The 17,563-nt window shown below is 47.9% G+C and overlaps 2 protein-coding genes across 2 annotated transcripts in view; one reads left to right on the forward strand and one right to left on the reverse strand.

Moving 5' to 3' along the window:
• zdhhc2 (zDHHC palmitoyltransferase 2) overlaps positions 1-6,449 on the forward strand; it is a gene marked incomplete at both ends in the record, with an annotated part of 17,318 nt that extends 10,869 nt beyond the window's left edge. Inside the window, 6 exons of the mRNA XM_084459605.1 lie at positions 126-246; positions 783-915; positions 2,085-2,211; positions 5,187-5,279; positions 5,523-5,638; positions 6,439-6,449. Coding sequence (XP_084315731.1) covers positions 126-246; positions 783-915; positions 2,085-2,211; positions 5,187-5,279; positions 5,523-5,638; positions 6,439-6,449 — 601 coding nt within the window. The remainder of the gene's footprint in view (positions 1-125; positions 247-782; positions 916-2,084; positions 2,212-5,186; positions 5,280-5,522; positions 5,639-6,438) is intronic.
• Positions 6,450-9,318: 2,869 nt separating this feature from the next.
• cnot7 (CCR4-NOT transcription complex, subunit 7) lies at positions 9,319-15,824 on the reverse strand (the record flags this gene model as incomplete). Its single annotated transcript, XM_084459631.1, has 6 exons — positions 9,319-9,450; positions 9,715-9,825; positions 10,503-10,647; positions 10,875-11,036; positions 12,361-12,554; positions 15,708-15,824. The coding sequence occupies 6 exons, from the start codon at positions 15,822-15,824 to the stop codon at positions 9,319-9,321; spliced, it is 861 nt and encodes a 286-aa protein (XP_084315757.1).
• Between the last annotated feature and the right edge of the window lie 1,739 nt (positions 15,825-17,563).

A 17,563-nucleotide genomic window follows, 5' to 3' on the forward strand; every position in this document is an offset into this window, starting at 1 on the left:
TTGCATATTGTGTTGTTTGATGGTATAATGTTTCCCCTGAGGCGTTGTCCTGTCCTCTGTCCCCCTGAGGCGTTGTCCTGTCCTCTGTCCCCCTGAGGCGTTGTCCTGTCCTCTGTCTGCTGCAGGGTGAACAACTGTGTGGGTTTCTCCAACTACAAGTTCTTCATGCTCTTCCTGGCGTACGCCCTACTATACTGTGTCTTCATCACAGCCACAGACCTGCAGTATTTCATCATGTTCTGGACAGTGAGTTATCAATTGGTTGGTTACATTTGTAATGAGGGTCAGTTGTATCTCCATTTTCAGATATTGTCCTGACCTGTCACTGAGCTCATATTGCACTGGGTGACAGATCTGGTATTGTGATTTCTGAGCTGACAGATCTGGTATTGTGATTTCTGAGCTGACAGATCTGGTATTGTGATTTCTGAGCTGACAGATCTGGTATTGTGATTTCTGAGCTGACAGATCTGGTATTGTGATTTCTTTACAAGGTTCCAGTTGATAATTGATGCCTGACAGACTGGATATGAGCCAGTCAGCCAATCAGAGGCTTTGATTAGAAGCACAATGAGGTCTGATTGGCTAAGCTCTCCCAAGTAGCAAGTGGTTGGCAGGCAACATAGTTACGCTCAGTAGTTGGCAATACAATTTTATGTTTCTATACGTTTTCTACCATATCTATTGTGTATCTAATGTGTGTGTGTGTGTGTGTGTGTGTTTGTGTGTGTGTGTGTGTGTGTGTGCATGTGCACGTGTGTTGATTGTGCTTCGTCCTTCAGGACGGTCTCCCAGACACCCAGGCCAAGTTCCACATCATGTTCCTGTTCTTCGCTGCCTCCATGTTCTCTGTCAGCCTGGCCTCTCTGCTGGCCTACCACTGCTGGCTGGTCTGCAGGAACAGATCCACCCTCGGTAAGGCCTGTATGTGTGTGTGTGTGTGTGTGTGTGTGTGTGTGTGTGTGTGTGTGTGTGTGTGTGTGTGTGTATGCCCCTGTATGTTCCTGTGGGTGATTTCTCATTAAACGGACTGCAAACACGTCCGTTCTTCGTCCTTAACTGCCCTCCTCCTCTTCGACCGGGCAACCAAAGAAGATCTTTATTCCATCTTCCCACTGTCCAATCAGCCCAGAGGTGTTCTCTCTCTGATGTGATGAGGGCTTCTGTGATGTCCCTGATCTGACACGCTCTCTCTTATTACGTGTGCACAGTGCTGCACTTTGTCTCGGACGGGAGAGAGTGGATGAGTACGGACGGAGAGAGTGGATGAGTACGGCCAGAGTTAGAAAGCCCAAGGCGCCGGGCTCAGAGGAGTAAGAGGCTTAGTAATGGACACTGTTAAGGTAGCAGCGCTACCCCCGGACGCTTTGGAAGAGGGAAGGCACACCGCCTAGCACGGCACGCCTTCATGAACCGGGCTGGCTCAAGGTCTTTCTCATTATTATTATTATTATTATTTTTTACACAAATTTTAAAGTCTGCGTTTCATCTTTGCTCAACTGATGATAGTTCAGTGAGATAGAGCTTTGCTTCTAGGTGGATCAGGCGTTTAATGAGACATACTGTTGCTCTCATCGTGGACGATGTTCTGAATCTTCCTTGCATATTTCGTCAGTACTGTGAGAATGTTGTTGTCATGACAGCCCTTGCTAACCCACAGAGCAGTGCAATGCAGTTCCTCCTCCAGGCTGACTTCCTGAGTTATGAAACGTCAAGGTTGCATTGGTGTCTCTAATAGAAATGGCGTCAAACAAGGTTTCCATGTAATAAATGGCCTGTGTGGACTTCACATAAAAAAAACGAATAATACATGAGGAATTACAAATAAAGCTTCACAACATTTTATGTTTCATTCATTATGTATGTTAACACATTTTGTTGATATCTGTGGGCATGTTGGGATTTGGGGATGGGGGGGTGGGGGGGGGGGGGTACACAGTGTGGGTTTACAAAGTACATAAATGGAGTATCGTTTTCCTTGACCGCAGGATCTGAAAATCCATTCTGAATGACTTCATGATTATTTAATGACAGTGACTGTGTATCAGCTTCCTGTCAGCCTGATGACTCTGATCTTCTCTCAGAGGCGTTCCGCGCCCCCGCCTTCCGACACGGGACGGACAAGAACGGCTTCAGTCTGGGCCTCAGCAAGAACGTCCGCCAGGTGTTCGGCGACGAGATGAGATACTGGCCGCTTCCCATTTTCTCCAGGTGAGATACGACGCGCTGCGCCCTGATGAAGACCTAGACGTCCCACAGCTGGTATCTGTGACAGCGACTGGTGTGATGCATGGCTGGTGGGATGCATGGCTGGTGGGATGCATGGCTGGTGGGATGCATGGCTGGTGGGATGCATGGCTGGTGGGATGCATGGCTGGTGTGATGCATGGCTGGTGGGATGCATGGCTGGTGTGATGCATGGCTGGTGTGATGCATGGCTGGTGGGATGCATGGCTGGTGTGATGCATGGCTGGTGTGATGCATGGCTGGTGTGATGCATGGCTGGTGGGATGCATGGCTGCTTATCTTCACAACAGTCTCAACATTGCTTATTTTCGGAGGTTCTCATCTGCCAGAATACCCCTTAGAGGTATAATTAGTAGGATTTGCCAGTTGTGTTTTGTGAACAGAACATTCATACTTCACCCCTCCTCCCGGCTCCTTCCCCCCTCCTCCCTGCTCCTCCCCCGCTCCTCCCTGCTCCTTCCCCCCTCCTCCCTGCTCCTTCCCCCCTCCTCCCTGCTCCTTCCCCCCTCCTCCCTGCTCCTTCCCCCCTCCTCCCTGCTCCTTCACCCCTCCTCCCTGCTCCTTCACCCCTCCTCCCTGCTCCTTCCCCCCTCCTCCCTGCTCCTTCCCCCCTCCTCCCTGCTCCTTCCCCCCTCCTTCCTCGCTCCTTCACCCCTCCTCCCTGCTCCTTCCCCCCTCCTCCCTGCTCCTCCTCCCTGCTCCTTCCCCCCTCCTCCCGGCTCCTTCCCCCCTCCTCCCTGCTCCTTCCCCCGCTCCTCCCGGCTCCTTCACCCCTCCTCCCTGCTCCTTCCCCCCTCCTCCCTGCTCCTTCACCCCTCCTCCCTGCTCCTTCCCCCCTCCTCCCTGCTCCTTCACCCCTCCTCCCTGCTCCTTCCCCCCTCCTCCCTGCTCCTTCCCCCCTCCCCCCTGCTCCTCCCCCGCTCCTCCCTGCTCCTTCACCCCTCCTCCCTGCTCCTTCCCCCCTCCTCCCTGCTCCTTCCCCCCTCCTCCCTGCTCCTCCCCCGCTCCTCCCTGCTCCTTCACCCCTCCTCCCTGCTCCTTCACCCCTCCTCCCTGCTCCTTCCCCCCTCCTCCCTGCTCCTTCCCCCCTCCTCCCTGCTCCTTCACCCCTCCTCCCTGCTCCTTCCCCCCTCCTCCCTGCTCCTTCCCCCCTCCTCCCTGCTCCTTCCCTCCTCCCTGCTCCTTCCCCCCTCCTCCCTGCTCCTTCCCCCCTCCTCCCTGCTCCTTCCCCTGCTCCTCCCTGCTCCTTCACCCCTCCTCCCGGCTCCTTCCCCCCTCCTCCCTGCTCCTTCACCCCTCCTCCCTGCTCCTTCCCCCCTCCTCCCTGCTCCTTCCCCCCTCCTCCCTGCTCCTTCCCCCCTCCTCCCTGCTCCTTCACCCCTCCTCCCTGCTCCTTCACCCCTCCTCCCTGCTCCTTCCCCCCTCCTCCCTGCTCCTTCACCCCTCCTCCCTGCTCCTTCCCTGCTCCTCCCTGCTCCTTCCCCCCTCCTCCCTGCTCCTTCCCCCTTCCTCCCTGCTCCTTCACCCCTCCTCCCTGCTCCTTCACCCCTCCTCCCTGCTCCTTCCCCCCTCCTCCCTGCTCCTTCCCCCCTCCTCCCTGCTCCTTCACCCCTCCTCCCTCGCTCCTCCCCTGACCACGGTTGCCAAGTCAGACAGATTTTTCCATCTGCAGCGTAACATGTGCAGGTCAGCGAGAAATGAACCACATCCCACACTAATAACACCAAAGAGCTCAATTGATCCACATACTGTAGGCTTTTCTCCCATAGCAGAAAGCCAGTGCACGCTAGTCAACTTTAGTTAGAATGATCTTCTCCAGGAAAAGCCATTCAAAGTCTTTGAAAGTAGACTACAATAAAGTTCACTCTATACCAGCAGCATTTTTACTTGTCTGACTTGACAAACACTATCAAGGGTACAGTACCTACAAATACAAGCCAGTTGGTCCGCTAGCAAGCTGACCAGAACTAACACTACTAGTGGTGAACACCTCCAGAATAGAGCTCCTCCCCTCCTCACCTCAGAACAGAGCTCCTCCCCTCCTAACCTCAGAATAGAGCTCCTCCCCTCCTAACCTCAGCTCCTCCCCTCCTAACCTCAGAATAGAGCTCCTCCCCTCCTAACCTCAGCTCCTCCCCTCCTAACCTCAGAATAGAGCTCCTCCCCTCCTAACCTCAGAATAGAGCTCCTCCCCTCCTAACCTCAGCGGGTCTATCGGGGGAAACCTCTTTCTATCGGGAGAAAACACTTGATATCATCTGATAGCTCGAGGGAAATACACTGGAGGGTAGACACTTTCTAGCGTTATCTTATTGGGAGTACACATTGGCAGGACACCAGCTAGCCTAACTAGCTAACTTAGCTGGCTAGCTAGCTATAAGTGTTAGCCAGCTAGCTAACGAAAGCTATCCCTCTGCATTTAGCTAGTAAGAGCTCCTTACCTGTCTAACAGAAAACAAGTCAACTAGTCAACTCCGCGTCACTCTCCATCCCCATCCTCTGCTTCAGTGTTCGCCAGCGGGTGAACGCCAACCCCCATTCACTCTCATTTTTGAACAAGCGTTATCAGCTTGGCATTTTGCCTCGGTATATTTTGGTTGAGGCCCAGAAACGTCCCGAAGAATGAACAACAAAATACAGCCAGACTGAGGGGCCTCTGCAGATAAACACACCATCACACATTCTAGTGAGGCCAAAGTGATCGCGAGGGATTCTTTGTGTATTACCCTATACTTTATTTTTTAGGAAAATCCTACTAAGTATACCTTTAAAAAATCTGTGCTATAATAGGGTTGATATGTGATATACTGTAATAGTGTTGATATGTGATATTATAGGGTTGATATGTGATATACTGTAATAGGATTTATATATGTGATATTATAGGGTTGCATTTAAAGATTCCCTACGTCTTGTGTTTCTGTGTGTATTCTGTCCAGTCTGGGCGACGGCTGCTCCTTCCCCGCCTGCCTGGTGAACCAGGACCCTGAGCAGACGGCCACGCCCGGGACACACAACCCACCCAGCAAGGGGTGAGCGCTCGGCCTCCACACCCTGCTGGTTAGGAAAGGCTTTATTGACCCCAAACACCACCGCCCCACTTTGAGTCTTCACAAGACAATACACTCCATAATACACTCCATAATACACTCCATAATACACTCCATAATGTGGATATGTAACTGCTGTTTTGTGCCTTGAGTGACACAAGCGCCGTTCGTTCTTGTTGCTGGTGGGCTGGTGCCTGACTGGGGTTGCTGTGCTCTGGTCTGCAGTGCTGGAGAGGTCCACCAGTTTCCTTCCAAACCCCTGAGGGAGTCCCAGAGCAGGCTGCTCAGTAGCACCCCCTCCTGGACAGAGAGTGACAGTGCAGAGGACAAAGACAGAAGGGGTGAGGGGTCATCTCATACAATGTATTTTACAGTTGCTTCTTTTAGCTCTCTTGCGGTAGGATGATGTGATGAATATTGAAGCTAATTTAAGACAAGGTTGGGAGTATATTCATACCAGCGTTTCACTAGATTGTGTTTTTTATCAGGCACAAGCAACCCAGGACTGACCATTGAGAATGAAACATAGCTACTGTGAAACCTGACAGGTGGGTTGTTGGCGCCAAAAAACGCATGTGAATGTGAATCTGAATGATGCACGTTTATAATATGTATATAAAAAAGTCATGAAATATACACTAGGCTTATTGCTTGACACATTTTCATTTTATTCAACAGGTCTATGATTCCCAACCCTTTTGCTAGCCCGTGATCAGAGTGCCTCACAGAAAGACTGTGGTGAATATGCTGTAAGGCCCTCTGTGCTGGGTCCTATGATGCTCTGGTTCAGAAGGGCTCAGTGGGATGCTCTTGTTTTGGCTCTTGCCAAACACCTCTAACCACAAGCATTGATGTGATTTGTTTATTTTGTTTGTTTGAGTTTAGTTTTTATTTTAAAGTATGATAAAGCTGGTGAATGTAGGTTGAATACAGTATTGAGCATAAGATGAAATGGGTCTCACAACAGATACTGTAGTTAGATTTAAATTGCATTCCAATAATCGTAAGTTTTTTTTAAGGTTTATATTTATAAACGCACAGTGCAGCAATGTAATGATAGCATTTTTGCACTTAGTATGGTGGTCAGAGGATGAGGGTGCTCTGGTACAGTACGTGTGTTTAGTGTATATTTCTCTTCCAGGAGAGCCCTAGTGCTCAGAGATAAATATGATGAACTCCTGGAACTGTTACTAAACCAATCCTGTATTATATTTGTTAATGACCAATTTTGTCATTGTTCAATGAATGTCATTTGAGATAGAAACCTGAGAGAAGGATAGAAGTATTCTATTTGAATGTCTACCATAAGAGTGTAACTGTAACTGAGTTTGCCAAACCCTAACATGCAAAAATGTGTGTTGACGACACAGAATATGACTTTTTCATGATTTCGGAAGAAATATTATGGAGATAATGTGGATCCACCGTTGTTGTGAACATTTCTCCCAAATCTACATTGAACAATCTGCTGCATGCATCACACTCAGGATGTTCACGAGGCTAATGGAAACAGGAAGTTGTAGCATATGAGGCTACACCATTTCTTTCTTACTTGTGGTACAGTAAATGGCAGAAAGAATGTGGTCAATGAACTGCATCGTCATCCCCCATGAATAAGGGCTTCAGACTGTGTTGTGGCATGACTTTTAAATCACTTTGGATAAAAGCGTCTGCTAAATGACACGTGCAAATGTGATGAACATGTAAATGACTGATGATGACCTGGTCTTCCTTTTGATGTGACACTGCTAGCATCAACAGCCCTTCTCAGCTGCGCAGTAGCCTCAGTATCTGTCACACTGCCAAAGAGACAGGACTGTTTGCCTCCAGAGGGCAGACGGCATGTCGGCCTGGCGAAGAGAGGGCAAGAGGCTAAGAGAGGGCAAGAGGCTAAGAGAGGGCAAGAGGCTAAGAGAGGGCAAGAGGCTAAGAGAGGGCAAGAGGCTAAGAGAGGGCAAGAGGCTAAGAGAGGGCAAGAGGCTAAGAGAGGGCAAGAGGCTAAGAGAGGGCAAGAGGCTAAGAGAGGGCAGACGGCATGTCGGCCTGGCGAAGGCAGCACACCGTGACCCTATTCAACTAAACAAGAAAAGACGAGTCTCGGTTTCCAAACATGTTGCATTGGCTTTTTCCTTCCTGGTTTCTCATAGCTGGCCATGGTTGTCGCTCTCTCTTACTGTAGCTCTCCTTCCAGCTGCTCTGGCTGCTCCATACCTAAGGTGTCAGTGCTAAGTTGTACTGTACTAATGTGATTCCCTGCATAACTCTGTATTATAAGCATTCAATTTGCACTGGTTCTGTTAGTGAGCGGCTCAGATGTGCTTGTTCTGAACCGTCGTAGAGCTGCTGTGATCATGTTCAATCTATATTTCTGTATTGATCCTCCCCTGCTTTGGACCTGCAGCCCCACACACATGAGGCTGCCTTCTTCTCTGTACAGCTGTGATGCCTTATCAGAAATAAAACAGTCATCTTTACTTGTTTATTTGTTGTCCTTTATTGCCTGGCCACAGTGAGACTATTCTGAAGTAGGAAAGCGTGTTTCCTGGTGCTCATTGCCACCGTTCTGCTTGTCTGGTTGAACAGACTGAAAGACTCACCCGTCCTCATGGTTTGTTAGAAAAGTCTGAAGCCTTTATTTACAAAAGCTCTAAAAACAATCATGTTGTATTTTGCACATGAACCCTTAACATGATATGAATATGTGATGGGTTGAGTGATGTTCCAAAGATGACCCTTATTCTTCTCAGATCCTTCCTGACACCCAGACAGAGGTTAATAAGTTGTTTACACATACTGACACACACGTCTCTAGAAGCTCAAGACACTAGTCAACAACACAGCATTTATTCAAACATCTTCAGTGCATGCGGCTTTTCTAAGCAGCATGGATGAATGTAAAGCAATACAATACAAAAACCAAGCAAACCACAAACAGCACAAAAATGTGCTTCATTCAGAGACCAGCAGCACATGCGAAACGAATCCCACTGAACAAGGACCAGAGTTCTTAAGTTGGTTATTAAGATGTATGTTAAGAAGCAATTATTCATAAACGAGTAAAAGTTTAGAATGATTTTTTTCTTCATACAGTACTAAAACTCTACAAAACCTTCAAGTCTTTAAAAATGAAAATGGAAAACGTACTCTGGATACAGAGGGGCGGGGTCGCTTCAGCATCACCTCTCGGAAGGCAGGTAATCTCTTCAGTTTTGAATTTAGTTCCGGTAAAATCGGTGCTCACCCAACGACCCGGGGTAAAATCAGTGCAAGACCAGAGGGGTTAGTGAATTACCTGTGTTTACCTTTGCCAATATGAGCTTCCCCTGTCTATTGGTAGTTAGGCAACGAACCACCGTCCTATCATCAGGGAACAGCATCTCTCCATGTAGCTGACTGGTACGCTAGTGTTGAATGAGTCAACGATTCACAATGTCACACGAAAACAGACATCGCAATAAATTAAAGTTTTAAAACAACATAAAAAATTGGGCTAATATTAAGGCTGGGCTTGGTGAAAAACACACATAAGTAAATAAAAAAAGTTGTTTTCATTCATAATAAGGACAGATGTTAAGTGAAAAAATGTGAACTTAGAGAAGGCAACAAAGAGAAGGACACCAGAAATACTTGCAGCTTTCCGTATAAAATCAAGGATCTGGTTAGAGCTTAAAGTGCAAAATTCCTACTGAACATTTTAGAAAAACTCCCATCTCCCCCCACACACGCGCTTCCTGTGAAGTCTAAACACACCAACCAGCTCCATCAAGAAACAAAAAGAGAATGTGTGGACAGCTGTGATTTTCCTTCCTATCCCCACCATGTTCACCAACCGTCTAAAGTGAGAAGAGCTTATGAAGAAGAGTGCTTCCTATACTGTATAGTGTGCTTCCTATACTGTATAGTGTGCTTCCTATACTGTATAGTGTGTAAGCGTTTGTTCGTCTGGTCCAGTTGTGGTAAAGTGACTTCAATGCCGCGCTGATTGAGGATTTCATCCAGAGGAGAGCGCTTCACAGTGATGTCATGACTGCTGCTTGTTGGCTTCCTCCTCGTAGGCGTTTCCTGTTCCGTTCTGGGTGTAGGAGGAGCCTGAGCTCAGCCCATACAAGTGACCACAGTACTTTGCATCGTCGATATGATCCTCGAAGAACATCTGGAAATGAGGAGACCGTCAGGAAGCAAGGACAGGTCAACCTAAACAGTCTTACTATGCTTTAATGCTCTCTGGGCTCTCTGAGGTCTTCCTGTTGCATCATCCATTATACATACTGTACACACACACACACGCACACAAACACGCACACACGCACGCACGCACGCACGCACGCACACACACACACACACACACACACACACACACACACACACACACACACACACACACACACACACACACAGATAGGTAGATGTACAGTACCTCTCTCATTTTGAAGAAGGCCATCCCAGTGAGTAGGGAGTCGGAGCCGGCCTGGTGCTGGGGTCCGATGCGCTCCAGCTCCAGCTGCTCGGCCACCTCCTGCAGGCCCCCCTGACAAACCACCACCCGTTAGTCCCTCAGTCTGACGCCTCAGTCCCGCTGACTACCGCTGCGGTGCCATCCTGTTACCGTCCGGCAGCCAGAGACGACCGCGGCCGTTCTAGACCCTGATTGTGTTTCTAGCAGATGCGCTGCGTCCCAGAAGCGGCTCCGGTAAGGATACACACCAGGTCTGTTTCTGACGGACGCCGCATCTGGGACGCATCAAACAGTAGCAGAGGAAATGGGTGGTTAGGCCCCGCCCCCTGACGGCCTGGCAGGTTATCAAACAAATCGCTCGCTCCTGAAACGCAACCGGTGGGGGGTGACACCGTGTGGAGGGCGGAATGAAAGCTGACCGCATTTGGAATGCCACACACACACACACACACACACACACACACACACACACACACACACGCGCGCGCGCGCGCACACACACACACACACACACACACACACACACACACACACACACACACACGGAGGCAGTGGGATAGTGGCGTAACTACCTCATGCTCTCTGCATCAAGCCCTCTGTGTATTACTGTGTATTACTGTGTATTACTGTGTATTACTGTGTATTACTGTGTATTACTGCACAGCAGCTCCTCACACACGGTAATGGAGAAAGTAACTGCATATATACTTCCACAGACGGCTGAGGGATATCAAAGTTAGTTTATTTACCTTTAGGTTTTTGCAGCTCTTCATGAGATACTTGACGTCATATATGATGGGAAAGAACAGACGAAGGATCTCAAAGAAATCCACTTCCTCTTCAGGTAGGTTGGAGTTGGACAGGATTTTGATCAGATAGCCAAAGTCATAGCCACTGTGAGAAAAGTTGAAATAAGTCCACAGCAAAAACACACAATCTTGACCATGAGATGGGGGGGGGGTTTAGGGGAGGGGGTGAAATTCATCACAAAATGCCATTCAAGCAAGCTAATCTCCAAGCACTGGGACATCTTAAAGTGAATTCACGTTGAAGAGGAAACATTACAGGAGCTACAGGATGTTTGCTCTGTGGAGTTGCATTACAAAGACAGAGTGCTGTACCTGTGGAAAGATAGCCACTTGACCCCCTCGCAAAGTACCACGCCGGACGTCATCAGCAGCTCGGCGAAGTACAGCGTCTCGATGCCCTCGTCCTCGTGCTTCTTGAACTGAATCCCTGACGTGGTCAGAAGCTCGATGGAGTCCTGAGCGTACATGTCCTCCCTGGCAGGAGATACACAGACACAGAGTATCACCTCACACCACCCACCACCGCAGCGCCCAGACAGGTGTCATATGTGTTGGATAGCTATACGGTAGGCTAGGAATAAGGGAATCTACACGTGCTGTAACAAAACAACAAACATCATCTGAGTTGTGTAGCTCATGTAATTTTTGTTGTCAGTGAGTGCCTGAGTCTCCCTGTACGTCAGCGTCTGTAGGGCTGCGGATGCTGCTTGATGTTCACACTCTTCTAATGCTCATTCAGCTTTATGTCATCAACATGATTAGGAAGCATAATGAAAAGGACAAAGTATCCTCACAAAGCCAATGTTACTCCAAACACGGTCCTCAGTGCAGCACCAAGACAAACAACAGACGAATTAGAAAAGTACCACACAGTACCTGCTGTATGCTTGAAAGCAAAGAGAGAAAGAAGGGATTTATTGAACAACCTGACTTGTCGACAATATAAACATGAAAAACAGACCTGGATACGGCACTAGGAGAAGAGCAAGTGGCATGCATGTTTAGAGAGGTCTAGATAGGAGAGAATGTTCCAACATGTTACTCCTTTTATCTGTGAGTGGTGCAGATAACTACAGTGCAAAGATGTAGTCAAGTAAGAAGAACATTCACTCCTGTTAGGAAATCATGAGCCTGGAACTGGTTTTGTGATCTATAAACAATGAACCTAGTGTGTTCTGGCCTGCTTCTCAAGTAACATACAGCAGGTTTACTTGCTCTAGCGATTGCCCCAGGTCCATGACAGACGGCTTCAGTTTAACTCACTTTTTGCAATTAAAACTAGCCTGACACTCAGCCTGAATTGCCATTTTATTTCAGTTCTTTATTCAGTCTGAAAGTACTCCCACTGCAGCCGTCTTCCAAGATGGTCGTTGCTGAAAAGGGAGTCCTTCATCCCCTAACCAATCACATTGCACAGTTTAATTCCGTCATCGCATACAAAGGATGCTGATTGGCCTGGTTGGAATTCCGACCGACAAATCAGCCTTTCCAGTCCCTGAATTGCATTTCGAAAAATAAAGAAGTTGTGCGATTCAGGGACTGGAGTCAGGCTAAATTAAAACGCTCAAACAAAGTACAAAATACAGAACAAAGAAGGTGAATTACAACGATGACTCAAAAGTTCTTTCTATGGTAAAAAGCTCTTCCTGTTCTCTTAGTGCCCAGACAAGTCACTACTAAGATTTACATGACATCAACTTTTATCCTGTTCACAAAGACACAATGAGATGCAAGTCTGGATGCAAGACTAGACAGAATGAAACATGGTGGGACATCATAAAAGGGTGGTGTTGCTTACGTGAGATTAAACTTAAAATTGAACTGCCACGTGGAGGTCCCTGGTGGGTATTCACCCTGCTCATTCATAAAAGTGAGGCCCAGCTGGATGATCTTGAGCAGGTCCACGTTGCAGCGCAGCAGCTGGTACTGATAGTCAGCATTACTTCTGAACTCGCCGATCGGCCTGGCAACCACGCCTGGGAACTCTGTGTCCTGTACACACACAAACAAACAAACAAACAACACACGACAGAACAGGGGAAAACAATTGGGTTTAGTTCATTCATTCCTCCCATCTAATCATATCATTAGATATTGTACGCCGTACTGTAGGTCAAATAGGATTTGCAAACCCTGTCAAATACTTGGCGCATGCACTTGATGTTGCCATTGATTTCATGATGTTGCTGCTAGATGTTCCTGACTCCACCTGCAGGGGGATCACTGACTTCCTTTCTGACAGGAAACAGTATGTGAAGCTGGGTCAAAATGTCCCAATGTCCCCCTAAACCCTCAAGCCCTGAGCCCTCACAGACTTACTGACGTCACCTGGTAAAGTGGTTGAGTGCGAGAGGCTGCAAGGGCTTGAATCGGTATAAAAAGGAATGGGACAGCACTTGCGACATCACATTTCATTAACGTGAAAACACATTTCTTACTATTGTGGGTGTGGGGTTTTTATCAATTTTACATGTTTTTCTTGTAGGCCTTCATGTAAATTAATTTTAGGCTGAGTCAAATCCCCTTTACATTATCCGAAGTCTGTGTTACCCTCAAAACATGTCTGTTCAACTTGTTGAAATCATTTCATTTTGTGGTCATATGCGAACTACATTACTGCCTGTGATTCTTGTTTGTGATGAATCCAAAAGTATTTACTTAAGAATGATAATACACATTCCTGCACCTCACAACTCTTTCCATATTCATGGTCAACTTATTTTAGGTCAAGGTCAACTTTATTTATAAAGCCCGTTTAAAATCAACCGAAGTTGCACCAAAGTGCTGTACAATATATAAAATAAACTAAAACAAAAAACAGAATAAAGTGCACATAATCACAGAACAATAAAAGGACAGGACACAAAACAGGACAGGGGATGTAGGCTATCAGGCCTCAAAAGCCAGTGAAAACAAGTGCGTTTTAAGCTGAGACTTAAAGAGCCCTAGGTTCTGTGCGTGTCTAATGTGTGGAGGGAGGCTGTTCCAGAGCTTTGGGCCAGCCACCGCAAAAGCTCGGTCACCCGATTTCATGTTAGAAATCTCAATTCAAAGAACACTGCACCGAAATGGGTGATTATAACCAATTTATAACCATAGCCTACATATTTTTACACAAATCACATTATACAAACCCATGGGGTTAATAACCCATACTTAAAAATAATGAAACCAAAATAATGATAAGGCTACTTGTGCAGATAAGTCCAGCTGAAAACATGAAAACATATTTTGTTTTGTAACGGGAACATTAGGGTTGGTTGATCTGTCCGTGCTTGTTTATTGGCTGTTCTTCAGGTAGCCCTGTGTTTCACGTCACAACGATATGAACTGTGGGTAATTCCCTCAGGCGAAGTCTGCAGAAGTAAGGGGGCATAAAGGGCTCAAAATGTCTGCCAGAGAGCCCTCATGCACTTGCTGATTTGACATTGGGACACCTAAGCCCTCGCGGACTTCGCGGGAGCGCGCCCTGAAGTCTGAGTCTGCCAGGGTGGACATTGGGACTGGACCTCTGACTCCAGGTCCATCAGCACCGGTTCCCCACAAGGCTGCATCCTTTACCCTCGACTCTTCTCCCTGTACAACAACACCTGCACCTCCAGCCACCAGCAACTCCACACCCCCCTCATCGGACTCATCTCTGAGGGAGACCAGTCTGCCTATAGGAGAGAGACCAGCTGCTGTCCTGCGGTCAATATAACCTGGGGCTCAATGCTCTTAAGACAGTGGAGATGGTTGTAGACTTAAGAAGGAAACCAGCCCCCCCCCTCCCCCCCCCCCCCCACCCCATCACCCTGACAACTCCCCGGTCGCCACCGTGGACTCCTCCCACTTCCTGGGCACCGTCATCTCCCGGGACATCAAGTGGGAGGTAAACATCAGCTCCCTCACCAAGAAGGCACAGCAGTGGATGGACTTCCTGAGCCAGCTGAAGAAATTGAACCTGCCAAAGTCAATGATGGTCCTCTTCTACGCCTCCATCATGGAGTCCATCCTCACCTCCTCCATCACCCTCCGGTACTCTGCTGCTACAGCCACAGACCAGGCCAGACTGCAGCGCCTCATCGTCTCCGGAGAAGGTGATGAGCTGCAACCTGCCCTCCCTCCAAGGCCCTAAAGCGGGCTAGAAAGATGGCGGCCGACCGCTCTCACCCGGCCACGATCTCTTCGTACCTCTCCCCTCCGTCAGGAGGCTGCGGTCCATCAGGTCCAAGAACTCACGCAACAGCTAACCCTAACCCTGAAACAGCTTCTCCCCCACGGCCACCAGCCTCATCAACAAGGCTTGTGCCCCCCCCCCCCCACACTCCTTCACCAACTCTGTCACCACTGCAATACTTGCACAAGCCTGCTGATTGAACTGTACATACAGCAGCTCTCACCGCACACCAATATCACAAATATCTCACACACTGTATACATAAACATTGCACACACGTTACACTGTGTACACTAACTGTATATGACTGCACTCAATTTTGTACAGCTTATTGTTATTTGCACTCATATTTCACACTGTTCATTTGCACTGTCCTGTCTCGTCCTGCACCCTGTCCAGTGTTGTCTCCATGTTATGCACCACAACCAAAAGCAAATTCCTAGTATGTAAAACTACCCGGCAATAAAGACATTATGATTATGATGTTACATGGAAACCCAGTCTCAAAGGTTCCACTGGCCCAGTCTCAAAGGTTCCACTGGCCCAGTCTCAAAGGTTCCACTGGCCCAGTCTCAAAGGTTCCACTGGCCCAGTCTTATAGGTTCCACTGGCCCAGTCTCAAGGGTTCCACTGGCCCAGTCTCAAAGGTTCCACTGGCCCAGTCTCAAAGGTTCCACTGGCCCAGTCTTATAGGTTCCACTGGCCCAGTCTCAAAGGTTCCACTGGCCCAGTCTCAAAGGTTCAACTGGCCCAGTCTCAAAGGTTCCACTGGCCCAGTCTCAAAGGTTCAACTGGCCCAGTCTCAAAGGTTCAACTGGCCCAGTCTCAAAGGTTCAACTGGCCCAGTCTTAAAGGTTCTACTGGCTCAGTCTCAAAGGTTCCACTGGCCCAGTCTTATAGGTTCTACTGGCCCAGTCTCAAAGGTTCAACCTGATGTAAAGCAAGACACTTCGATATATATGATCTATGTGTTGAAAGAAACTCACCATGGCGATGTAGTTATACTTGCGGATGACCTGTCGGATCCTCTTCAGCTCGTCGTCCAGGTTGTTGGCCCAGACCTCACATATTCTTTGGCTATGATCCACAGTAGCCGCAGGCATAGTGCCACCTCTAGATGCAAGGCATCAAAAAAAAAAAAAAAACTCCTCAGAGAACGATAAAGTCACCTCTGAAAATCAAGGCCTTGGATATTTAGGACCTAAGAGATTGAAAACAAAAAATGTCAGATGAATACAGACCAACCCTCTGATTGACCAATTTGTTTTGATTACCTTGTTGGTGTTTTTGTAATGGCCATTGTTGGATTACTGCAGGTTATTTTGGCCTACAATGTTCCCATATCACAAGGCAAGCAGGCACACTGGTAGCTAGCTATACAGTAGTTAGCTTTAGGCATAGCCATCAGATCATCACCCATACATGCCTCAGTTACCCCCTTACATGACAGTGACCTGCATGTGTGCACCTCAGAGAGGGGGGGCCCTAGGTTCATAGCTAGGCACTGATGTCTAGCATGTCCAGGCTGCAGCAACACACTAGCCCATAGACCCAGGTAGCATGCTAGCTACTAGCCCACAGAGCAGCTGGCCCCATGCACTTTCATGATCATGTCACCTAGACTGCTTAGCAAGCTAGGGACGAGTTCCACACCCTGCAGAGGAAGCATGCTGAGCGTGCAGGGGGTTTAGCGTTTAGATTAGGATATATATATATATATATTTAAAAAAAAACATTCATCCAACTTGCCAACAGCAGTTTGATCAGCCTCTTTCCACCCAGGACCCTTCATCAGCCTGTTTCCACCCAGGACCCACCTGCCCAGGGCCAGCCCAGCTAGGGTTAGGGTTAGCTAGCTGCAGCCTGCTCAACTCATTCGTCCATTGCATGCTTGCTCTTTTAATATAAACCTTCACTTACCGTTCGCCAAACAAGGCGGTTACAGTTTAATGTATATTGTCTCTAAGCTACAAAAACAGTCTCTTAAGGAAAGGCCAGGGCCCTAGTACTAACTTTGAAATAGTTTTATAATCCAAATACCGATATCAACATACAGCTGTCATCTCACAGCTTCCATAATGACGTCATTACGTAAAGTGGTGACGGTGGTAAGTAGGCGTGGGTTCTTGCCCAGTCCCCGCCCCCTTTGTCCACGGCCCCGCCCAGTAACCATCCCAGCCTCTGGAGATGAGACTAGAGATATGAACAGCATTAGAGAATCCATAATATGAATGTTGCTTTATTTTGCATAATAGTTGACTGGATTTGATGACCATGGTTTTTTGTACAGGAGAAAACAAACTGGACAACATACAATGTTCTCAGTTTTATTGTTCCACATCAAATGTTCCCTTTGATCTTCCGTTTTGTTGGCAACTTCTAACAATTTACTTTCATTACAGCCTACAGTTCATATTGGTCCATACAAAAAATATATATTATATGGTCGACTGTAAACACTGCATCCTGAAGTGGCATGCAACACACACAACATTAAAATAACAGGAATAATGCACGACGTACAGTACTTGATGGTTGTGAAATACAGCGTACAGTTTGAACAGGAATGGCTCCAGTGTTACGAACGTGTGGCCATGTCTCTGACTGGCACCTACAGTAGAGCACACCCTCTCTCACTCCCTTTAACTCCCGGCTGGATCTGAACTCTTGTCTAGTTTCCTTCCCTCTGTCCTCGTTCCTCCCTGGTCTAGTTTCCTTCCCTCTGTCCTCGTTCTTCCCTGGTCTAGTTTCCTTCCCTCTGTCCTCGTTCCTCCCTGGTCTAGTTTCCTTCCCTCTGTCCTCGTTCTTCCCTGGTCAGTGATTACAGGTAAACAAGATATAC

This window comes from Borostomias antarcticus (assembly GCF_949987555.1).
Source record: "Borostomias antarcticus genome assembly, chromosome: 28".
NCBI classification, from domain to species: Eukaryota; Metazoa; Chordata; class Actinopteri; order Stomiiformes; family Stomiidae; genus Borostomias; species Borostomias antarcticus.